The following is a 19,640-nucleotide window of genomic DNA, read 5'->3' as shown; positions in this document are numbered from 1 at the left end:
GGGACAAAGCCCAGGGGAACGCCAATCTCCTCAAGCCCTCCGCAGGCCCCTGGCACCCTCCCGGCGCCGCCCGGCCTGGCGGGTCGACTCCGGGGCGGGCCGGGGCCACAGAGCCCCGGCTGCGGGGCCGCCAGCCCCCGCCGCTGCCCGCCGGCAGGCAGGGAGGGCAGCCGAGGGAAGGCGCGTGCGCGCCCCGCCTCCCGCTGCCGCGGCCGCTGCCGGGAGAGGCGGCCGCGATGGCGGTGCTGGCGTCCAACCCCAACAACCCCGTGGTCTTCTTCGATGTCGCCATCGGCGGGCAGGTGGGCGAGGGCGCCGCCGCCCCGGCCCCGGCCCCGGCCCCGGCCCCGGCCCCGGCCCCTGGGGCTCTCGGGAGCCGCGCGGCGGGGCCGGGGGCCGCGGGTGCAGCGGGAGGGGCCGGCGGGGGTGCGGTGGGGTGTTGCGGGGGTGCAGCGGGAGGGCGGGGGGGCTTGTTGGGGAGGGGAGGGGAGGGGAGCGGCCAGGGGTGCAGGGCGGGGTCTTTTTGTTGATGGTGCGGGAGGGGGTTGGCCGGGGTGCGGGGGGGGCTGTTGGGTCTCGTGGGGAGTGTAGGAGCGCAAGGGTGGGGGTGCGCTGGGAGGGGGCGGTCGCAGGGTCCGTCGTGGGGCTGTGAGGGGCGCAAGTGGTTGGAGGGGCGCGTCGGGGTTCAGCGGGGGCTGTGGGGTTGCAGGGGCGCGTGGGCAGGGGCTTGGGGCAGTGCTGCGGGGGAGGGGTGTGGAGGTGCAGGGCTGCATCGGGAGGGGGCTTGCAGGGCTGGGGTTGCAGCAGGAGGCTGACTTGGCGGGAGTTGCCTGGGTGCAGCGGTGGGGAGGCCGGTGGGTGCGAGTGGGGCCCAGAAGGCTCATGTGGCCGCCGTCTTGCCCAGGAGGTCGGCCGCATGAAGATGGAGCTGTTCGCCGACGTTGTCCCCAAAACGGCGGAGAACTTCAGGTGAGGAGCGGCCGGCGTTCCTGCGGCTCAGCCTGGAGCCGGCCTGCGAAGGGTTTTCGGTGCAGGAACGTCTCTGGTGGCAGAGCGACTGCCTGCCCCCGCGAACTGCTGCACCTGCTTTGCTCCTCTCTGCGTTGCCAGAGAGATGTGACGGTGCAGCATGCTGATCCCCGGGGGAGCCCGTCTGGCTGGAAGGTGAAGGCCTCCGGTCCCTCTCTGCTCCCTCGGTGGAGCTTCCGATAGGCCCGGTGCATCTATGAAGGGGGCTGCCTTAAGGTCACGGTAGGGCTCTCCTCGCCGCCCGGTTATTTTGCCACGGGCCGACGGATGTGCCTCACGCTCTGCTCTCTTTTTTGTTTTCCAGGCAGTTTTGTACGGGGGAATTCAGGTGAGTGGGTTCTAGTGGGTCTTTTTAAGTAGGCTACTGCGAGAAAGAGGGCTGGGCAAGTAGGAAGAAGGGTCACTTGGGATTTTCTCTCACTGTCCCAGTACAAAAGGAAAGAGGGAGAGAAACCTGCTGGGATGAAGTTGTGCCGGGCTCGTCGGTGAGTCGCGGAGGTGGCAGACTTTGCCATTTGGGCATGACTGTGTTCGTGCTCAGGTCGCTCTAGAACGGCCTGTCTGCAACTCGCAGCCGCCCGTGCTGCAGCTTGCCGCGGGATCCCGTCAAGGTGATGGTGTGGAGGTTGTAGGGAACGACGTCAGTTCATGTGCAGGGCCCACCGGAGGTTTCCCTGTGCCTCCGAGAGCACCAGCTGAGAGCCAGGCTGCAGCGCTTGGTTGTGTATCAAGGCAGCTGCTGAGGTACAGGGCAGCCCTTTGGGGCTCCGGATCCCTGGGAGGGTTTTGCGTGGGCTGTCCAGTGAGTCGCAGTGATGTTCCTGTTTATTTCCTTGCAGGAAAGATGGTGTCCCTGTGGGTTATAAAGGAAGCACTTTCCACAGGTAATTCCCCTGCTTTTGTTCAGGCACCTAAATAGCAGCCTGAGCCAGCTGGGGTTTTGAGACGCGCCTTCAAGGCGTTACTGGTCTGGGAGGCCTTTGTGGGTGGCAGCTAATTGTCCTTCTGTAGCTGTGGGGGATTTGGGGGCGCTGTCAGACGTGTACGCTGGGGTCACTGGGAGGGATCCCCCGTTCCTGGTGGGCCAGGTCAGAGATCATTTTCTGGCATCTGTCACCTAATCGCTGTCCCTGGTCGAAGAGCAGTGGCTCCCAAATCACCTGATAGCAACCAGTAGTTAATATTTGTGGTAGACTTGAGACTGTAGCGTTCGTAGGCCCTGATAACTTCCGTGGTGCTGCTGCGAGGCCAAACTCCTTTTTACCACGTAGTATTCTTCTTGAGGCATTTGTCTGCTGAGAACTAAGTATTCTTTTCCTTGTTTAGGGTGATAAAGGATTTCATGATCCAAGGAGGTGACTTTGTAAACGTATGTACCTCTGTATTCCTTTGGGGCTTCTCCTGCGTGGTGTAATAGGCACTGTTTCCAAGGGTGCGTGCTGATTTGGGGGCTCTGTTGGCTCTCTTTTGAGGTCCCCAGTAGTCACTGGAGGTTTCCTTGTAGCTTTGCTGCCATCTCACTGCAGCAGGCTGTAATGTACTTGGAAAGGAATCGTGAGTCTTGTGTGCACATACCCTCTCCTCCCCCAAAGAGTTCCTCTCTAAAAAGCCCCGTGGCAGTACAGCTCGAGGCTTTTCAAATTGGCAAAGATTTTTTTTTTTTACCCTGTTGTCCTTCCCCGCCTTCTCCTGTCCCCCCGAACAAGAAACCCTGCGAGTTTGTATTTGCTTTGCGGAGAGTGACCTTAAGTAGGCAACCGAGAAGCATGTGGTGCAAGAGATCGTTTCCGTGCAAACGAACTTTTTGTCAGTGAATTGTGCCAAAAGAGGACAGAGTTTGTGCCGGCAGTGGTGGTCGTGCTCTGAGTTGGGGAGAAGCAGAGTGTGTGGGGAAGGCTGGAGGACCGCGGGGTCTCTTGGCTGTCCTAGGACCCAGTAAAATGATTTCTTTTGTGGAAGCGTTTCAAAACGTGAGGGGGCGTGATGAAGCTTTTTTAATCCAAACTTCCTAAAACTTGGTTGTCTGAAAGTCACTGAGGGGAGTGACCGCACGGCGGGCGGCTCAGCCGCAGCAGACTTTAGGTGGTCGCTAATTGCGATGCTGCTGCGATGCCCCCGCGGGCTTTATTCCTTCCCCTGGAGCTGCTCAAGCATTAGGGCTTGCACCAGACATTGAATGTGTTGGCTCCTGGTGCGTATCGAGGGCAGGGGAGCATCCATTTGGGGCAGAGTTGAGCCCTGTCCTTTTGCGTGGGGCTTTTAAATTTGTGTTTTAATAAACTGAACCGTTGGGTAGCGCTGGCTCAGAACAAGCGCTGAGGCTGACGGGGCACCTCTGTCACCCAGGGAGACGGCACCGGAGTAGCCAGTATATACAGGGGTCCTTTTGCCGACGAAAACTTCAAGCTGAAACACTCTGCTCCTGGGCTGCTCTCTATGGTGAGTAGAAAACACTGCCGTTGTAAGACGGAAAAGCTTTAGGTACTTTCTCTGTGCCCTTTTCCTGGGTGTATCAGGTCTTTGCCAGGCAACAGACATCTCCACCGCTGGACCCAAGGGCTGAAAGACCGGCTGTGTAAGTGCTCGTCAGAAGGCTGCTCGTGGGTTAATGCGTGGAGGAACAGCGAAGTCCCGATGATGATCCTGCAGCATCCTTTCTTTTCCCCCGTTGGAGGGCTGGGGCAGGCTTTGCTCGATGAGCTTTGAGAAGAGCTTGGTGGCTCTTGCGGTTTGTGTAGGGTGGCAAGCGGTGGGGTTTTCTTCCTCCCCGATGCTGTTACCGAGCACTGACCTCAGCAAGGGGGAGGCAAAGAGGTGGGGCGTTCCGAAGCCGTAGCAGCGTTCCCAGGGTGCCTTTGCTAACATAGGCTTCCTGTTCCACGCTGTAGGAAAAACTGCAAGCGTTGCCCGTTGCCTGGTAGGAACAGTACCCTGACTTTGGCCACAGACAGCAAGCGGAGCCGGTGCTGCAGCGTTCCTGTCCGCAGCTGCTTCTCGCCCAGCTCTTTCAGCTGCCCTGCCCTTAAAGCACTTGCTTAGAGCATTCGCCATGTGCATTAGTTACTCCTCCCGTTCCAAGCACGGCCCAGAAAGAGGTGTCACGACACAGCTAAGCGAGCAGTGTGCCGTGGCGTGGGACGAGGGATCCCGCGCTGGTCTCGGCAGCTTTGTGTGAAAGCGGCGTGGCTCCGGAGTCGCTCTGCCGGGCCAAGCCGTGGTCCCTCCCAGCTGGGTCCTTCCGCAGCTGGCTAGCGATAAGTAAAAATGCCACGGGACTGTGTCCCGTGCAGCCCTGCAGCTGCAAAACGTGCCCAGTTCACTTGCCGGCCCAGAAACGGGCTTTAGTATCTCCTGGGTGTCCAAAGAGCTTTGAAAAACCGGAATGGACTTAAGCGTGGCAGAGACGTGTTCTTAGCAGAGCGCGCACGCTCCGGGTGCTGCGCTCAGGTGTGAATTCAATTTGCCGTCCGCATCGCGCTGTTCCGTGAGCCCTGTGCCGCTGGGATCGTTGCCTTTCTCATCCTGGTCGTCAGAACAGACACGTTTGGGTTGGTTTGTCCTGAGGAAACCTTCCAACTAGCAGAAAGCTGCTTTTTTTTTTCTGCCCTGGTTTCTATCTCTTCAGTTTTCCCCGGGACAATACTGCAGCCAGGAAGGACTCGCCACCAAAAAGTTTGGCCTTTTTTCAGGAGCGTGCCCTAGAGCCCAGATTTCAGCGCGATCTTGTGCTGAACGTGCCTGCGTAGAAGTACGGTGGGAAGTTGGTGAGAGCGGCATGACCAGACTGGGTGGCGTGCCGCGTCCCAGCCCGGGGTGCTCTCCTGCGGATGCGTATCTGCTGCCCGTGGTTTGTGTAGCCACAAGCTAAAAAGAAGCTAGGCTGGGTCTAGAGCAACAGCTTTTTCCTACGTGAGGCGCGTCTGCCTTCGGTTTTGGCAAGTCTTTGATTGTACACTGTTGGTATTTTGCCATTCTCCCCCCAGGCAAACAGTGGTCCCAGTACCAACGGCTGTCAGTTTTTCGTTACGTGCTCCAAATGTGACTGGTTGGATGGGAAACACGTCGTGTTCGGTGAGTACCGGCAGCGGCGGCCTGGCGTCCCGGCTGAGGGACACTGCCTGTGGCGCAGCTGCTCGAAGAAACAGCCGGGGACTGCTTGTTCTTCGCCCCTCGCTTGTGGAGCACGTTTTAAGAGGGATCGTTTCCTTTGCCCGTTTAGAGCTCGGAAGCCAGCCCTGACGTGGCCAGTAGCTTTACACTGCACCAGACTTTCCAGCGGGAACAAAAGTGCATGTACCTGTGATGGGTGGCGGGGAGCAAAGGTAAATCCGGCCGTATTGAGATGGAAGAATTTTCTCATTCTAGGTAAAATCGTCGATGGGCTGTTGGTCATGAGAAAAATTGAAGTAAGTTGAATTTGCCTATTTCTCCGCGAACGTCCCCTTGGGCAAGTGGTACAGAGGATTGACAAGGGTGGTTCTGTTCTCTGCCGCTGTCTGTTTAGAGGGTACCAGGGAACAGCAGCGTTGATAACTGGTGTTACCGGTTGTCGTTGTTATAAAATGGCAGGAAAGGCGTTGAGGCAAATGCTGTCCTATAGATTGACTTTAGAAATGCTGTGCTGTCGTGGTTGCTGGTTGGTCTTTGAGCGGGGATTGTGTTCCTGTGGCTTTATTTGCGACGCTTTGCATTTGTTGGGGAAGCTGAATTGAAAAGCTGTTCCGTCAGCAACCCAGACGAGGGTGTGAAGCAGATCACTTCTGTGCCGTTGCCCGGGATTATTCCGTGGATGCTGAATGATCAGTTCTGCTGATCCGTGATCAGCGTGTTTGATAAGAAAAATGAAAGTCATCTCCTGAAGGGCTTCCAGCGTCGTGACTGGGTGTCTGAGGAGATGAGGAGATGTAACAAACAGCGGTGAGTTCGAGACGGGCGAAACTTAACTCCCTGGCCCGCGCCTGGCTAATGTGCGCAAGGGCCTCCACCCTCGGTCTGGGAAGCGGGGCGAGCACAGAGCTGACCCCCGTCCGGTGTTGAGAACAGGTCCCGTGCAAGGAAGGGTACGGCGCGGTGTGATGCACGTGTTGCTGACCCTCTTTGCCAGGAGCACCGATGGCAGGGTTGCGGTGTGCCTGCCTTGTGCGTCACTGCAGCAAGGGGCGAGTTGAGGGAAATAAGTAAGAGACTCAGAAAGGAGCAGCTGAGTCCAGCAGAAGGAGAGGTTCAGAATGAGGGTTGCTGTGGGACTGTCTGGTGTTTGGATTCCGCAAAGGCCGTACAAAGGCAAGTTTGCTTCGCGTGTTGCAGCTGTAATTAGTAACTTTCAAGCTTTAGGCCAGAGCAGCCTCAAGCGACGTGATGCCTGCTGTATCTCAGGAGGAGCTCTCTGGCTTTAGCTCTGTGCCTTCCCTCCCCTTGGAGGGATCGGGGTCTGGTCTGTATCCCAAACCTCTGCCCGCAGAGAGAGTGCAGCAGCTTATGGCTGGGTCCGTTGCCCAAATGCGTGATGGTGCTTCTGTGCGACTCGGAGCTGTGTCTGGATTTCCCGGTTCCTGATGCTGTAGGCATCTCTCTCTCAGCCGGTCTTGGAGTACCTGTCACTCGCGGGATTTGCCGAGCTTTTATGAGGTTTAACGCTATACGTTTGTCTGTCCTCAGAATGTGCCGACGGGTCCAAACAACAAACCCAAGCTGCCGGTTGTGATCTCCCAGTGTGGGGAAATGTAGAGCAGTGAAACAGAAATGGGGTAAGTGTGTCTTCGCAGGCCGCCAGTGCAATCAGCCTCTGGGCTGCTCTGCTCCTTTCCTTTTCTCTTGACTTAGTTTCGCAGTCCTTTGAGTCTGTAGAGAGCTGACTCAGCTCAGTGAAGCGCCAGCAAATCCCCACCGTTTTTGGCCTTCCATTCGATGATTTCCAGAGAGGTCTGGAATTGCCCACGAAGACACTTTGTCCCCGCTTCCATAACAGAGTCTTTCAGATCTGTGGCACTCCAGACTCTGGGGAGCTCCTCCTGCTTGATGAAGTGACAACAGGGGATGTAATTGTTCTTTCGTTTCCCTGGTACTTCTGGTGGCGTCGATAGGCTTTTGAAGAGAGGGACGACCTTGTTCCCAGGCTTTCTTGCAGATGGGCAGACCCGTGCTGATGGGTGGGGTCCCCTTTAGGGCTGTCCTCAGGCCCAGGCTTGTTCATCATTTCTGCTTGGAGCACATGATCTCTGGCCAAGATCCAGCTTGAGACCGGCAGCTTTTCCCTTCTAGGGACGAGGCCGGTGCCACCTCGCTGACTTCCCAGCCAGGTTTTAGGAACTGCCTTTCTGCAGCCTGCTGGCTCTCAGCTGCCTGGAGACAAGGAGGGCATCTGCCTTGCCCAGCTTCAGCCAGCTGAGTCAGTTACTTGTCCAGACCCTTTAAAATCAGCCGGGAGAAAGAGGCGCTGGTGGGTTTGGGTTCGGAGGCGGGTGCAGAGGCCCGGCATGGAGACCCAGGAGGACGCCCGCGTTCTCTGGCTCAGGGTGAGCTGATGCGTGCAGCAAGTAGCGCTCCCGTGAAAACCGCTGAGGCGGCACCCAGTGTCACTGCACGGTCTTGCTGTTGTAGGATGAGTCGGGAATGGCCGTCCAGCGTTTCGGACCTGTTTCTTCTGCGTTTCAGCGTTCCTTTGCCGGTGCTTAGGCCTGTGCTGGCTCCATGCCGTTCCATCTCCAGCCGGTTCCCCCACTGCCCCAGTCCTCTCTGCAGGCCAGATCCGCGCTCTTGACGTTCTCCTGAAATTACTTCATCATTGACATCTTACCTTTTTTGGGTTTTCTCACAGTTTGAAATGTAAATAAAGAATTTTGTTAAATATGCGTGCAGAGCGCATCAGTTGACGTGCTCGGGAAGAGATTCTTCTTCAGGTGAGGAGGACTGCAGAGTCTTCAGCAACGTGTGTTGTCCCTAGCTGGTTCAGCAGGGAGCTTCTACTGGGCGTGGTGGTGCGGGGCCCTGCTGCTGGGCGATTGCGAAATGGGCAAGAAGGGGTGAAGGGAGCATGGCAGAGCACGGCAGTGCCGTGCTACAGCAGCTCCTTTACTGGGCAGGTAAGTCGGGCTGCCTGGCAGAGAGGTTCTTGGCGTCTTGGGAACAGCCAGAGCCTTTCTACACGCAGCCTTGCTGAAGCACAAGGAATTGGCGCGGCGCAGGCTCCATCCCCGTGAGTTTGCTGGGCTCTGGGGCGAGTCGTGTTGTAAACAAGCGTTTGTAAAACCTCCCCTGGTGCGTGGCGGCACGAGGCCGTCGGGCTGTCGTGTGGCACGGGCGTTAGAGGAATTTACCTGGGTGCGACGTGGGTGTTAGGGCAGGGCTTTGGGCTGGGAAGCCAAGAATGCTTATGCTCTAGGAGCAGAAATTGGGCCTCCTTATCCTGCACGGTTACCGAGGGCGCAGCTGAGGCTGCCGGTCGGTGGAAAAACTGACTTTCTCCTTGCAGAATTGGGTTGCAAGCTGACCTACCTGCTGGGGGACACGCAAGCGCCCCTCGGGGGGGCTGGGCTACGGCGTGAGTTTCCTCATCCGGCAGATGAAAACGTAAGGGAGCTGGGACAAAGCCTGTTCTGTCACCTGCAGGCGCTTCATACCGCCCGGGGACGTCCCGCCGCTCCTCGGGCAGCAGGAGTGTGTTGTGTGGGGCTGTCTTGGGGAGGTGCGGGCCGCGCCCTTTGCTTGGGCGTTACCCAGCGCGAGGTGGCAAGCGCTGATGTGCTGGAGGACAGATCCTGCAGGCGGGCTTTGGTGTGCTCTGTTGTCTCGGGGCTGTTTGAAGTCCTTGAAGCAGGCTCCGGCTGTCGGGATTTCCAGGTCTCCATTCCTGGGGCTGCACAGCTCCTGAAGTCACTCGTGCTCACTTCTGTCCAGCCCGAGGCATCTCGCCTGCTTGTACCTGCAGAATCCCAGGTGATGAAAGAAACACAAAGCACACCGCCCCTTTCCTCTGCAGCCCCGAGAACGCTTTCCAGAGGGGTCTCTCCTGTGGGAGGAGGGTTAAAGATTCCCAAGAGCGAGGAGCAAACTGGAAGCTGGTGACAGCTGTGAAATAGAGGTGACCAAAAAGAGAGAGGCTGGGCTGCCGGTGCTGCTCGGGAAATGTGTCCAGATGGCCCTTCCCTGGGGGGCTGCTGAGGCAGGAGCTTGGCTGCAGGCGGCTCGGGGGAGCTCTGCCTGCCAGCTGCAGTGCTGAGGTTTGCACTGCTGAGGCGGGTACCCAAATTCACTGTACTTTTTCCTGAGGGAAAGCAGCGTATTGCTGGCTCCAGGCTTGATCTGGGGAGTAAAGAGTGAATTTAGCATAGCTTAGTAGTGAGCAGCAATTAGCTAGCTAGACCCAGCACAGGATAAGGGAGCAGAAGCAGCCTTGAAATGTTTGAGACAGTAGGAAGAGCTTGGATGAGAAAGTACACGATGAAGAAGACTCTGAGCCTTCCTCCGAAAGTCCCCAAAGGACGACCACCAGATGACAGCACGCGCGCGCCAAGAGGAGGAAACGTGTTATAATACTTTCTGAGAAACAATTATAATATCCCCAGCTATTCTCGGAACTCATTGCAGACGCTCATGAATATGCATGTTTTGAGGTAATACAGAGAGTTGTAGAATGTGACCCGTGTGCCAGCTAGGAGGAGCGACCCCCCTTGCACCCAGCGCCGTGCTAAACAGACCTGCTTTGGAACTCTCTGCGAGTTAGAGAGTTTGCCTCCACGCTTCAGGGGCAGCAGCTCTTTCTCAGCCTGATGCATGTGTTTCTGTCACTGCGATCAGCTAGTCTCGCTTCCCGCGTAGCAGGGGTCACAGAGCTTCCCCAAATGAACATCCTCGCAGGCTTCATCACCGAGATTTGAAGGTGTCTCCACAATTTCCTCCCCTAGGGTCCCTTGCATGGTGGATTCCCTATTTGCCATTGTATTTTAAGGCTTGTTTTTCTCTGGACTTCCTGAGCATCGTCCAGTTTTGATATCCTTCTGGTTTCAAGGTCACGGTCCCGATGCAGATCCCTTGCGGGACTGTATGACTGTTGGAAAGCTCTTTCCTTCGTTAGCCGACTTGGAGATCTCCTGGAACCGTAAGTGACCAAGATAGCTTGACAAGGCCTATGGCCATACCCCCCCATCGGTTCTTGCGATGGGCTGACCTTGGCCCCATTCCCCCCCTGGCCGTGGTGTAACGTGGGAAGCTGGGTCCCTGGCTTCCAGTTTTCACGCTAGGATGGGGGAATGGGCAGTCCTTTGGGGGTGATGTTGCAAGGGCTGATGCCGAGGGGATACGCCTTGGTCGGAAAGGTGGTGGAGTGATGGGTCAGCTCCCAGATACCTTCTTGGTGGTTGCCGGTGAGTGAGGTTTGTCTCCTCTTCTGAGGGAGGAGTGACGTAGGCAAGGGCAGGGCTAGGAATCTGTGACCGGCAAGCCCATTTTTCAAGTGCCCGAGGAAAGTGACTTGGTGGACAAGAAGGCTGGGTTTCCCCCGGACCTTGCCCCTGGGGAATTCAGCAGAGCTCTTGGATCTCTCTGAGCCCACGTAAGGTGAAGACGTAGGGGATGGAGGCAAAGAGGAGGTGAAATGAAAGGTGATCCTTAGAGAAGGGCTCAGGGGAAGGGAGGGCAGCTGCCCCCCAGTCTCTCCCCCTCCCTCTGGCAGAGAAGCTCCCCTGGGCAGGAAGGATGGGATGCTGAGGAAAAGGCTCATTAAAGACAAGGCTGCGAAGAGCCCTCTGGCCCGGGGCTGCAGCCTGGCTCCGAAACGGCTCCAGCAGGAGGCATTTCTTTCTGGGAGGAACTGCCCGGGCAGGTGAAAGCAAAGGAGCTCCTGGGGGCGCAGCGCAAGCGCAGGCAGAGGGAGCCGAGCCTGGGCCCTGCATCTGCAGCGTGGAGGGGCCGAGGGGCACCTCAGCCAGGTCCCAAACTGCCGTGGGCAAAGCGCAGACCCTTTGCCCTCCTCCCCGCGAGGGCTGGCACGGGGCTCGGGACCTCTGCGCGCTGCCCGCCCCCTGGGGCGGGGGGTTAGACCCGGTCCCCCACCCGGCTTCAAGCGCCAAGCGGGGCGCTTGGGCCCGTCCGCTCCCCGCCAGCGCAGCCCCCCCCCCGCCGCCGTTCTCCGGGGGCTGATGGCGATGCTTTAACTGCACTCAGGACGTGTCTGAGGCAGCTCCGCCACGTCCCCCCCCCCGGCCTCCCCGCCCCGCCCCGCCCCGCCCCGCCGCGGGGATTAACGCTGCCGGGCTCCCGCCTGCTGACTCCCGCTTCTCTCCCGGCAGCCGGGAGCGCCGGGGCTGCACCCAGCCCTGGGAGCGGGGCCGCTCTGCCCCGTGGCTCCAGGGCTGTGGTTGGGATTGCCCCCGGCTGGGGAAGGGGCCTTGAGGCCCCTCCGTCACTCTTAGCGAGCGTTCAGGATCTCCCCTCTTTGCTCCTCTGGATGTCCAGGTCCCCTCCTTGCTGCTGCGCCTATTCCATTTCCCTCGCCCCCTCCATCTCCCTTCTGGCCCCTAGACCCGTCATCCTTGCGCTCGGAGCCCCTCCTTTTGCCCCCCATCTTCCTTCTCCGCACGTTCTCATCCCCTCCCTCAGTGCTCGGGTACCTCCCGCTCCCCTCCGCAGGCTTGCACGAAGCAAAGTGGAAGGGGGAAGAGCAGGAGCAAAGGGGAACGACCGGGTCCGAGTACAGATCGAGGGGAGCGCAGAAAAGTGGGCACGTGCCAGAAGGCAACTTCTCCCAGTTTCATTTCCAAAGCTTGGAGTTTTGGACTGGGCAAGGAACTGGGGTTCAGGGGGAGATCCGGTGGCTTCACCCCCTTCCACCCCTCTTTCATTTTACGGAGTTTATCTACAAATGCCAGCCTCCGGGGGGATCTGGGGTGACGCACGCACACCCTGACGCTTGGGCGAGTTGCAAAAAAGCTGTCGAATCCTGTGGTTGAACTATATGACAGAAATCGCCAGGTCAGCCGATTTGGCGATTGCCCCAAGAGCCCAAAAGCCAAGATTTCACAAACCTCTTTCCCCGTGCAGCTGCGCCATCAGGGTGATTAGAAAAGGGAATCACTGTAGAATCTTCTGTCAGGTTAACATCCATCCCCTGTAATTCCTCCAAGCGGTCAGATGTAAAAGGAAAGAACTTCTGGTAAAGCACATGTAATTGAAATTTCAGTTTTGGAAAACTTTTGCTCTCCTAAGATAAAAGCAACAAGCAGTCAAACGACCGACCTGTTTTAACCCAGCTTTCAAATATTTCCCCGCTCTGACTACTAGGTAACAGGCATTGCACTTGGTAATCCAAACAATTCTGTACTGTCCAAATGTAGGCTGGTAGTAGAGGACTCTTCCTTGAACAATTCACAGACAGTAATGCTCTCCAAAACACGCCACTGTTAAAAACACTCCTATATTTACAAACGAGTGCTGATGCTCTGGCTCTCCTGCAGCTGGAGGCTGTGGTCTCTCCGGGCAAAGCTACGTTCAAGTACCCAATCTCAGAAGCTTGCGAGGGGGACAAGCCTGAGGATGAGTCTTGGCTTGCGGCTTCTCCTTCAGGCTTCACGTCTCGCGTGGCCTGCAGGGTGCTGAGAGAGCCTGGTGGTTCTCGTGATGGGGAGCTGAAAACAAAACAAAGTTCCTCTCCTGAGTCATTCTGCAAACTCCATCTGAGCCTCCGCCACCCGCACGGCCCCAACGCTCCTCCCAGCCTCTCTGTGAGGCAGCGCAGGGTGACAGTCGGTGCCTTTCGCTTGGACCAAGTCTGGGATACTCCTCCTCCAGCCAAGGAGCTGGCGGCCCTCATCTACCCCAGAGCCTCCTCAGACGGTCCGTCACCCTCCATGGCACCCGCAGGCCGTCACCGAGTCCACTGGGCTGGGTCTCCAGCAGGCAGGGAGCGGAGCTGCAGAGCCCCTCTGCCTTCCCTTGCCCATCTGGCGCGGATCGTGGGGATCCCGGCTACACCAGCAGAGAAACAGCTCGAGCTCCCTCCTGCCCCATAGCGTGGGACGTGAGTCACGCAGTCCTGGGCAGCAGCGGTCCTCTACGGCTCATCACCTCTTGTGTGAAGACACGCTTCCAAAAACCCTGGGCACCAAGCTGATCTCTAAATCCCACCGTGGGCCCCGACAGAGTTTGAAAATGTCACTCCTCCGTCCCATTAGCTTCAGTCTTTAAACACAGTCTTTAGAAACGGAGTCAGCCGCCAGCACGGCATCTCCCCGGCTGAGGAGGACCCGTCTGTGCGGCAGCTCACCTCGCTCCAGTCGGTCTTGGCTGGCAGCTCCGTCTGGGTCTTGGCCAGCGACGTCTCCGTCCCCCAAATGCTGGAGCTGCTGCTGCAGGTCCTCCACCTGCTGCTCCAGGGGCTTCCTAAAAGCACGTTGGGCTGACAGTGAGACACTGACGTGGAGGCCTGCCTCCGTGAATTTAAGGCTGGCTGGGATCTAAACCCAACACCACGCTGCTCTGCACCTGCCCTGGGCAACAGCGAGGGCAGAAAGAAATCAGGACGTCCTGGCTGTCCCCACCTCCCAGTGGCACGTGAAAGGTGCGTGCTGTGTCCGGGATCCTCAATGCCAGCGGCACAAGAAAGGGCCCTGCCGGCAGCTGGAGGGTAAACCAAATCACTGGGCTGGCAGGAGGGGCCACGCACCTTCTGAGGCAGCTGAAGCCTCCAAAGCTCTTTCAAATCTGACACAGAGGGGATGGGGGGAGCTCTGCCAGGGACACTGGCAGGTCCAAAGGACACAAAGGAGGTAAACCCCGAGCTGCCCTGACTCCTTGAGCCCGCCTAGGGCCAGCCGTGGAGCTGCAGCAGGGAGCTGCAGGCTGGCCCAGCAGCATTTGCTGGCACATGCCTCCCCTCCGCACCCAGCACAGCCCTTCCCCAGCTCTGGGTACCTGTTCAGCCGCTCCTCGTGAAGTTCTTGCTGCGCACAAGCTTCATTTGCTCGGGTCCCCTTCAGTTCCCCCTCCAGGAGTTTCTTGTCTGAAACATGGGCCTCTGCCAGCAGGATTTGGTGTTCTGAATCCTTTAGCTTTTGCTGCAGCTTTGAAATCTCGGACTGAATTTGGACATGGATTAAAAACCTTCTGAATGTATAGGCCAGGATCTGATACGGATCCCTTTGATCCCTCACTGTCTGAGTCACAGGAACAAAAGGTTTCCATGCTTCTACTCAAAGCACTTCTGCACGTCTTGGTGTCAAAGCCCATGAGAAGCACCACCTCTCCAATGGCTACAAGACACTTTATCAGGAATTAGCAATAATAATCCTTTTCTGCACCTCATTTGATCCTGCACACTTCAGAACCCAACCCACTGATTAGTGCAAGAACACGGCAGAAGTGATGCCACGGAAAACACAAGCTTTTGCCATTTACCAGGTAGCAAACTGCAGCACATCTCCTCGGCAAGAAGGTGGTCTGGGCTTCCTGGCCTGCCAGCCCTACTGCCAGTATTTTCAGAGACCCCAAGTTTTAGAGACAAGAGTGGAGCCATCAGATTTGGCTTCTATTATCTTGGGTATGCTCCCACAAATAACAGAGCTTTTTCCTAAAATATTTTGGGAATCTTAAGGGCGTTTAAGTAGGAAGCGGGGTAAAGCCAGTCAGTGCATACGCGTACATACAGATGTCTAAGCGCGTCTCAGGGCTTGCCAAAACCTTTGCAATTCCATCAAAAGGGGGCAGTGCTCACCTCACCCCTTCTTCTACTCTGACGGCCTCGCTTCCTAAGGCATCACTCACCGCTTGTGCTTGGGCGGTCTCCTGCGCCTCTCCCAGCTGCCGACGGAGGAAAAGGTTTTCACTTCTCAGCTTGGCCAGTTCCTCCTGCAGCTCTTCTGCCTCCTCGATGGTGTCTTTCGTCTCCTGGTCTGTCTCAAGGAGTACAGCATGCTGCTCCTTTGCTTGATTCTGGACCTGAAGTAATTCTCTTTGTGTTACGTGTAAAGCCGATGTCTTTTCCGAGAGGGCTTTTCTCAGTTCTTCCACTTCTCTTTCAGCTCTGCTCAGCTGCTGAGACAAGCTCTGGTTGGTTTCTTGCACCAGAGACATGTGCTCACGCACGCTGAGCAATCGGACAATTATTTGAAGCACTTCTGCATCAACGATATCTGACGGCTGATGGCTTCCAGGGCTCGGGTGGGAAGGGGATGAACCCGACCCTGTCTGTTCAGAGATAAAGAGCACAGATTGGCAGAACTTAGGAAAGCAGCTCAGAAGAGGGGGGAGGGGCAGCATTTCCGAGAACCAGGACTCCCACCAGCTTGACGTCAGCTTAGAAAAGAGTTGTCAACAACTCTGCATCGGACATGACTCGAGGAAAGGTCTCATTTCACGCTGGCGTGTAGCGCCGTCCTACGAGGAGGACGGCAATTTAAAATGTTTGGGTTTACGTACCGCCCCCCCAGAGCTGTTGCTCTCCTCGACGGCTTCTTGGTCTGGTGGCGCCTTACAGAGGGCAGACTCCTTGCCCCAGCGGCCGGTGTCGGGCTCCTGCACCGGCCGCAACGGGGCGCAGTCGATGGTGGCGGCCGCAGGGTGCAGCTGGTCCCGGCCGGGCGGCCGGAGCTCATCGGCACGACGGCTCCTGGAGGGCTCGGGCACCACCCGCGCCGTCCTGCGCCGCAGGAACCGCCAGATGCTCTTCATGGCCCCGTGGGAACGGGCACTGCACGGCCTCGCCTCCCCTCTCCCCGGGCAGCAGGGGCCGGCAGGACTCGGCGGGCGCTGCCGGGGGCCGGCTGCGAGCGGCGGAGCCGAGCCCCGAGGATCGGCAGGGCACGGGCAGCTGCCTACGGGCTGAGCTCCACCGCCAGCACCAGCTCCACCAGTGACACCAGCACCAGCACCGCCGGCACCGGCAGCACCGCTTCCACCAGCTCCACCAGCAGCAACAGCACTGGCTGCACTGGCAGCACCAGCACCGCCAGAGCCACTGGCACAGCACCAGCAGCACCAGCAGGTACGGTGTGTGCAGGGACTGTGCCAGCGCCCCAGGTCTAGTGGACCTGTGCGCTGACGTCATGAACAGCTGAGTGACATCATAAGGCTCTGGGGGCTGGGCGGGGCAGAGGGGCCCGCACGCTCAGAGCCTCTCTGCACACACACAGCCCACGGGGCCAAGGGGAAGCGACTGGTGTGCCCAGCCCCCCTGCGCATGGATTTGGGCACACGCTGCACCCCTGGGTGTGATGCTGGGTCTCCCCGCGCCCCTCAACGTGCCTTTCAGTGCGCCCAAAACCCCTGGGTGTGTGGGTGTGCCCTTTGGTACACCGTAGAGCCTTCTGTCTGTCTGCCAGAGGGCTACCCCAGGCCACCAGGGTACATTTTGGGCTGCTCCGAGACCCTTGCTCGGCTTTTTGGGCTTCCCCTGCACGTCTCACTTAGCCTTTAGCTGCTCCTGCCGCCCGCGGCTGTGCTTTTCAGGGTGCCCCAGCCCCCCAGGTGTGAATTTCAGTGATCTCCACGGCAATTGCACTGCCATTCAGGACGATAAAGCCCCTAAGGACGCCTTTCTGAGCAGCCCAAGGCCCCGCGGTGTGCCTTTCGGGCTCCCCCAACTCCTTGCTGTGCCTTTGGCTGCATCTCCAGGCCCCGCCGTGTGCTTTCTCCTGCACCCCATCTCCCTTGCTGCACTTTCTCCTGCACCCCGTCTCCTTTGCTGTGCCTTTCACGACTCCTCCGTGTACCTGTCGGGGCAACCCGGTCACCATGACATGCCGTTTGGGACAGCCCGGACCGCTCGGGCTTCCTTCTGGAGCACCCACAACCCCCTGGCTGCTGCCCTGGAGCCACCTCTGCTGAAGGCTGCCGGAGGCTGCAGTTCCCTGCTGTCGCTCTTCCTTCGTTTCCGCTCCGTCCCGTTGGGCTTGGGGGCAGACAGCCTCGAACGGTGTCGATGCTCCTGCTGGGTCTCTGGGGGCGTTGCCGTCCCCGCGAGCAGGGAGAGGCAATGGGCACTGGTGTGTCAGAGCTACCCCCGGCAGCCCGTCTGCAGTCAAAAGGGATCTGTTCTGGGCACTGCCTTAGGGTTGGACGCCTCCTTCGAGGCCGGGCTTAAGAAGAGGCGCAAGGAAGGGCACCCTCAAGGGGCCTGGTGCTTTTCTTGCGTTCCCCGTGGGCTCGAGGGGGTGAGCGGCGAGTGCTCTGTCCGAGGCTGAAGTCTGGATTGGGGCCCCTTGTCAGAGTCTGGTGGAGACAGAGGATGGGGGTGGGCTGGGAGCGGGCACTCAGGAAACGAAAGAGGGTCCCGGGTGGAGTCACCCTGGGGCAAAGCCTTAGATGTTACTGGTGTGCACGCAAGGGCTCTTCCCCCGCGGGAGACGCGGCAGGGAGCCAGCGGGGCCCACGGGGACGGCAGAGTGCAGAGGGAGTCCCGTCGGGGTCTGGATCACACTGCACGTCCTCCCCGGGCACCTCCCAAGCGCCCCAGGACCCCGTACAGAAGCCTTGCCCGTCAGCAGATCAGCAGCTCCCCCTCCACTTAGGCTCCTCGGAAAACTCTCCGAGAGTGGGTTCCTCCCCAATATCCAGGTGGTTAACAGAGAAGGTAATCCTTAGTCAGGGTCCCCGTCGTATCCACAGAGCACCTCAAGGCCCCTCTCCTTCCTGGGCGCACCGGGATGCTGATGTTCTCCAGCAACAAGCCCAAGGCCTTGCCTTTGGTCAAGGGCCGCACAATGACTTTCACGGTCGCCTGGGTGCATGTCAAGCCCTTCTCCCCAGAGGTGCTGTTGCAAACCTGCAGCGGTCAGAAAAACTTCTTGAAAGAGTTAAACCCCTGACAATCCCTGACTAAGATACCGAAAAGCTTTACTTGCATTTCTCCTGAGTTTTTCTTCCCCTGCAAGGATGGTTTTAGCTGTTTGCTGAGCAAAGCTGATAAATAGCTGACATCTTGCCAGACCTTAAGGAGACAAAGCTCCAGACATCAAGGAGACGCCTCTAGTACAGGACTGATTGTTACAACAGGTTGCATCAGAGAAGGGGCCCAGGTTTGTGCTCAAGAAGAAGGATTCAACTGGTGGACAGGTGAGGAAGACTAGGAACGCTGGGAACTCATCACCACTCAGGGAATCTGACGGAGGGGTATGATTTCTGTGTATAGGAACTGATGTGTTTTGCTGGCCCGTTGGAGCACGGATGGAAGGAGCTATCCCCCGTGCTGCCCGGCGCCGTCATAAAGAATCCCCGCTCGATAACGCTGAGTTGTTGTTGAGTTTTCTCAGATTCATTCTCTGCACCCAGTTAGAGAAGTAGAGACGTCCTTTATTAACGCTGCGCACCGGGGACACGGGATCCTTCCCAAGGATGTCCGCCTGCACACTGCAACCAACAAGTATTTCTATATTCAATTCATACGTATTTAGCTTATACAATGCATATTCATTCTCTTCCTCTCGATGACTGGTTCTTCTTTCCTCGCTTCTGATGCAAATTAGCGCACAGCCTCTGTCCATTGTTCCCCTTTGAGTAGGGGCTATCATTTGGGCAGGTGGCCCGTGAGTCGGAGGTCTCGACCGCTCCTCGAATTGACTGCGGATGGTCAGGGAACACGTCCTTGGCTCGCAGCTGCTTTGGTCATGATTCAAGGATTACACACAGCGGGTACCGTAATAAATCCTGTCTGGCAGACATCTTGGACTACAACAGACTGTCCTTGTTTCTAACCACGAACAGAGCATTGGTTAATGAAGACCTTCGGTCTGGGATTTTACAGGAGCGTGCTAGCAGCACTGGCAATACAGATTGTATTTTGTATTTGATCATTTATTCCCTTTGAGACTTACTTTCCCAGCATAATCATTAGTCTCTCCTACTGCTATTCGCCAATTAGAATTCTTGCTCTTCAAGGCAAGGTGGGAAGAGCAAGGGGGTCGCTAAGCAGTAGCCCCAAATCCTCAATCTGGTGATGGCCGCAGCAGTGCCGCTCGCCAGCGCTCCCTGAAGTCTCCCGTGGGGCACTGGAGCTGGCCTGTCTACCCTCTGCGCTGCAGCAGGCCCGCACTAAGGCAGGAGGAGACGTGCTTGAAGGCCAGGCCCTGCCCCCTGCTGAAGCCCGGCCCTGCCAAGCTGCCCAGGAAAGCCCCGGGGGCAGGAGCCATCCTGGAGGCAGCAGGCTGGGGTCTCCCCCGGCGGGGCCGGCGCCAAGGGCCAGAGGGCAGCAGCCCGGCCCTGCCAAGAAGGGAGCCGAGAGCTGCCCACGAGGGACAAAGCCCAGGGGAACGCCAATCTCCTCAAGCCCTCCGCAGGCCCCTGGCACCCTCCCGGCGCCGCCCGGCCTGGCGGGTCGACTCCGGGGCGGGCCGGGGCCACAGAGCCCCGGCTGCGGGGCCGCCAGCCCCCGCCGCTGCCCGCCGGCAGGCAGGGAGGGCAGCCGAGGGAAGGCGCGTGCGCGCCCCGCCTCCCGCTGCCGCGGCCGCTGCCGGGAGAGGCGGCCGCGATGGCGGTGCTGGCGTCCAACCCCAACAACCCCGTGGTCTTCTTCGATGTCGCCATCGGCAGGCAGGTGGGCGAGGGCGCCGCCGCCCCGGCCCCGGCCCCGGCCCCGGCCCCGGCCCCGGCCCCGGCCCCTGGGGCTCTCGGGAGCCGCGCGGCGG

At 58.5% G+C, this 19,640-nt stretch overlaps 1 protein-coding gene across 2 annotated transcripts; it reads left to right on the top strand.

The window, feature by feature from the left end:
• Positions 1-236: 236 nt before the first annotated feature.
• LOC147414043 (peptidyl-prolyl cis-trans isomerase H) lies at positions 237-6,756 on the top strand. Of its 2 annotated transcripts, XM_086476094.1 has the most exons (9): positions 237-302; positions 905-969; positions 1,334-1,357; positions 1,869-1,913; positions 2,356-2,398; positions 3,376-3,468; positions 5,013-5,100; positions 5,395-5,435; positions 6,688-6,756. In XM_086476094.1, exons 1-9 carry the CDS (start codon positions 237-239, stop codon positions 6,754-6,756), a joined length of 534 nt encoding a protein of 177 aa, XP_086332220.1. The 2 variants fall into 2 exon arrangements, with proteins under 2 accessions (XP_086332220.1, XP_086332221.1); XM_086476095.1 differs by lacking the exons at positions 1,334-1,357; positions 1,869-1,913.
• Positions 6,757-19,640: the final 12,884 nt, after the last annotated feature.

Source organism: Leptosomus discolor, chromosome 20 (assembly GCF_034619465.1).
Source record: "Leptosomus discolor isolate bLepDis1 chromosome 20, bLepDis1.hap2, whole genome shotgun sequence".
NCBI classification, from domain to species: domain Eukaryota; kingdom Metazoa; phylum Chordata; class Aves; order Leptosomiformes; family Leptosomidae; genus Leptosomus; species Leptosomus discolor.
The sequence above is the reverse complement of the archived record's forward strand: the minus strand, read 5'-3'. Positions and strand labels throughout refer to the sequence as shown.

Excerpts from the sequence above, each read along its gene's own strand:
- LOC147414043 (XM_086476094.1), top strand. The coding sequence starts at position 237 with ATGGCGGTGCTGGCGTCCAACCCCAACAACCCCGTGGTCTTCTTCGAT. Across the intron at positions 2,399-3,375 it reads AAGGAGGTGACTTTGTAAAC|GGAGACGGCACCGGAGTAGC; the intron begins GTATGTACCTCT and ends TCTGTCACCCAG. Across the intron at positions 5,101-5,394 it reads TGGGAAACACGTCGTGTTCG|GTAAAATCGTCGATGGGCTG; the intron begins GTGAGTACCGGC and ends TTCTCATTCTAG.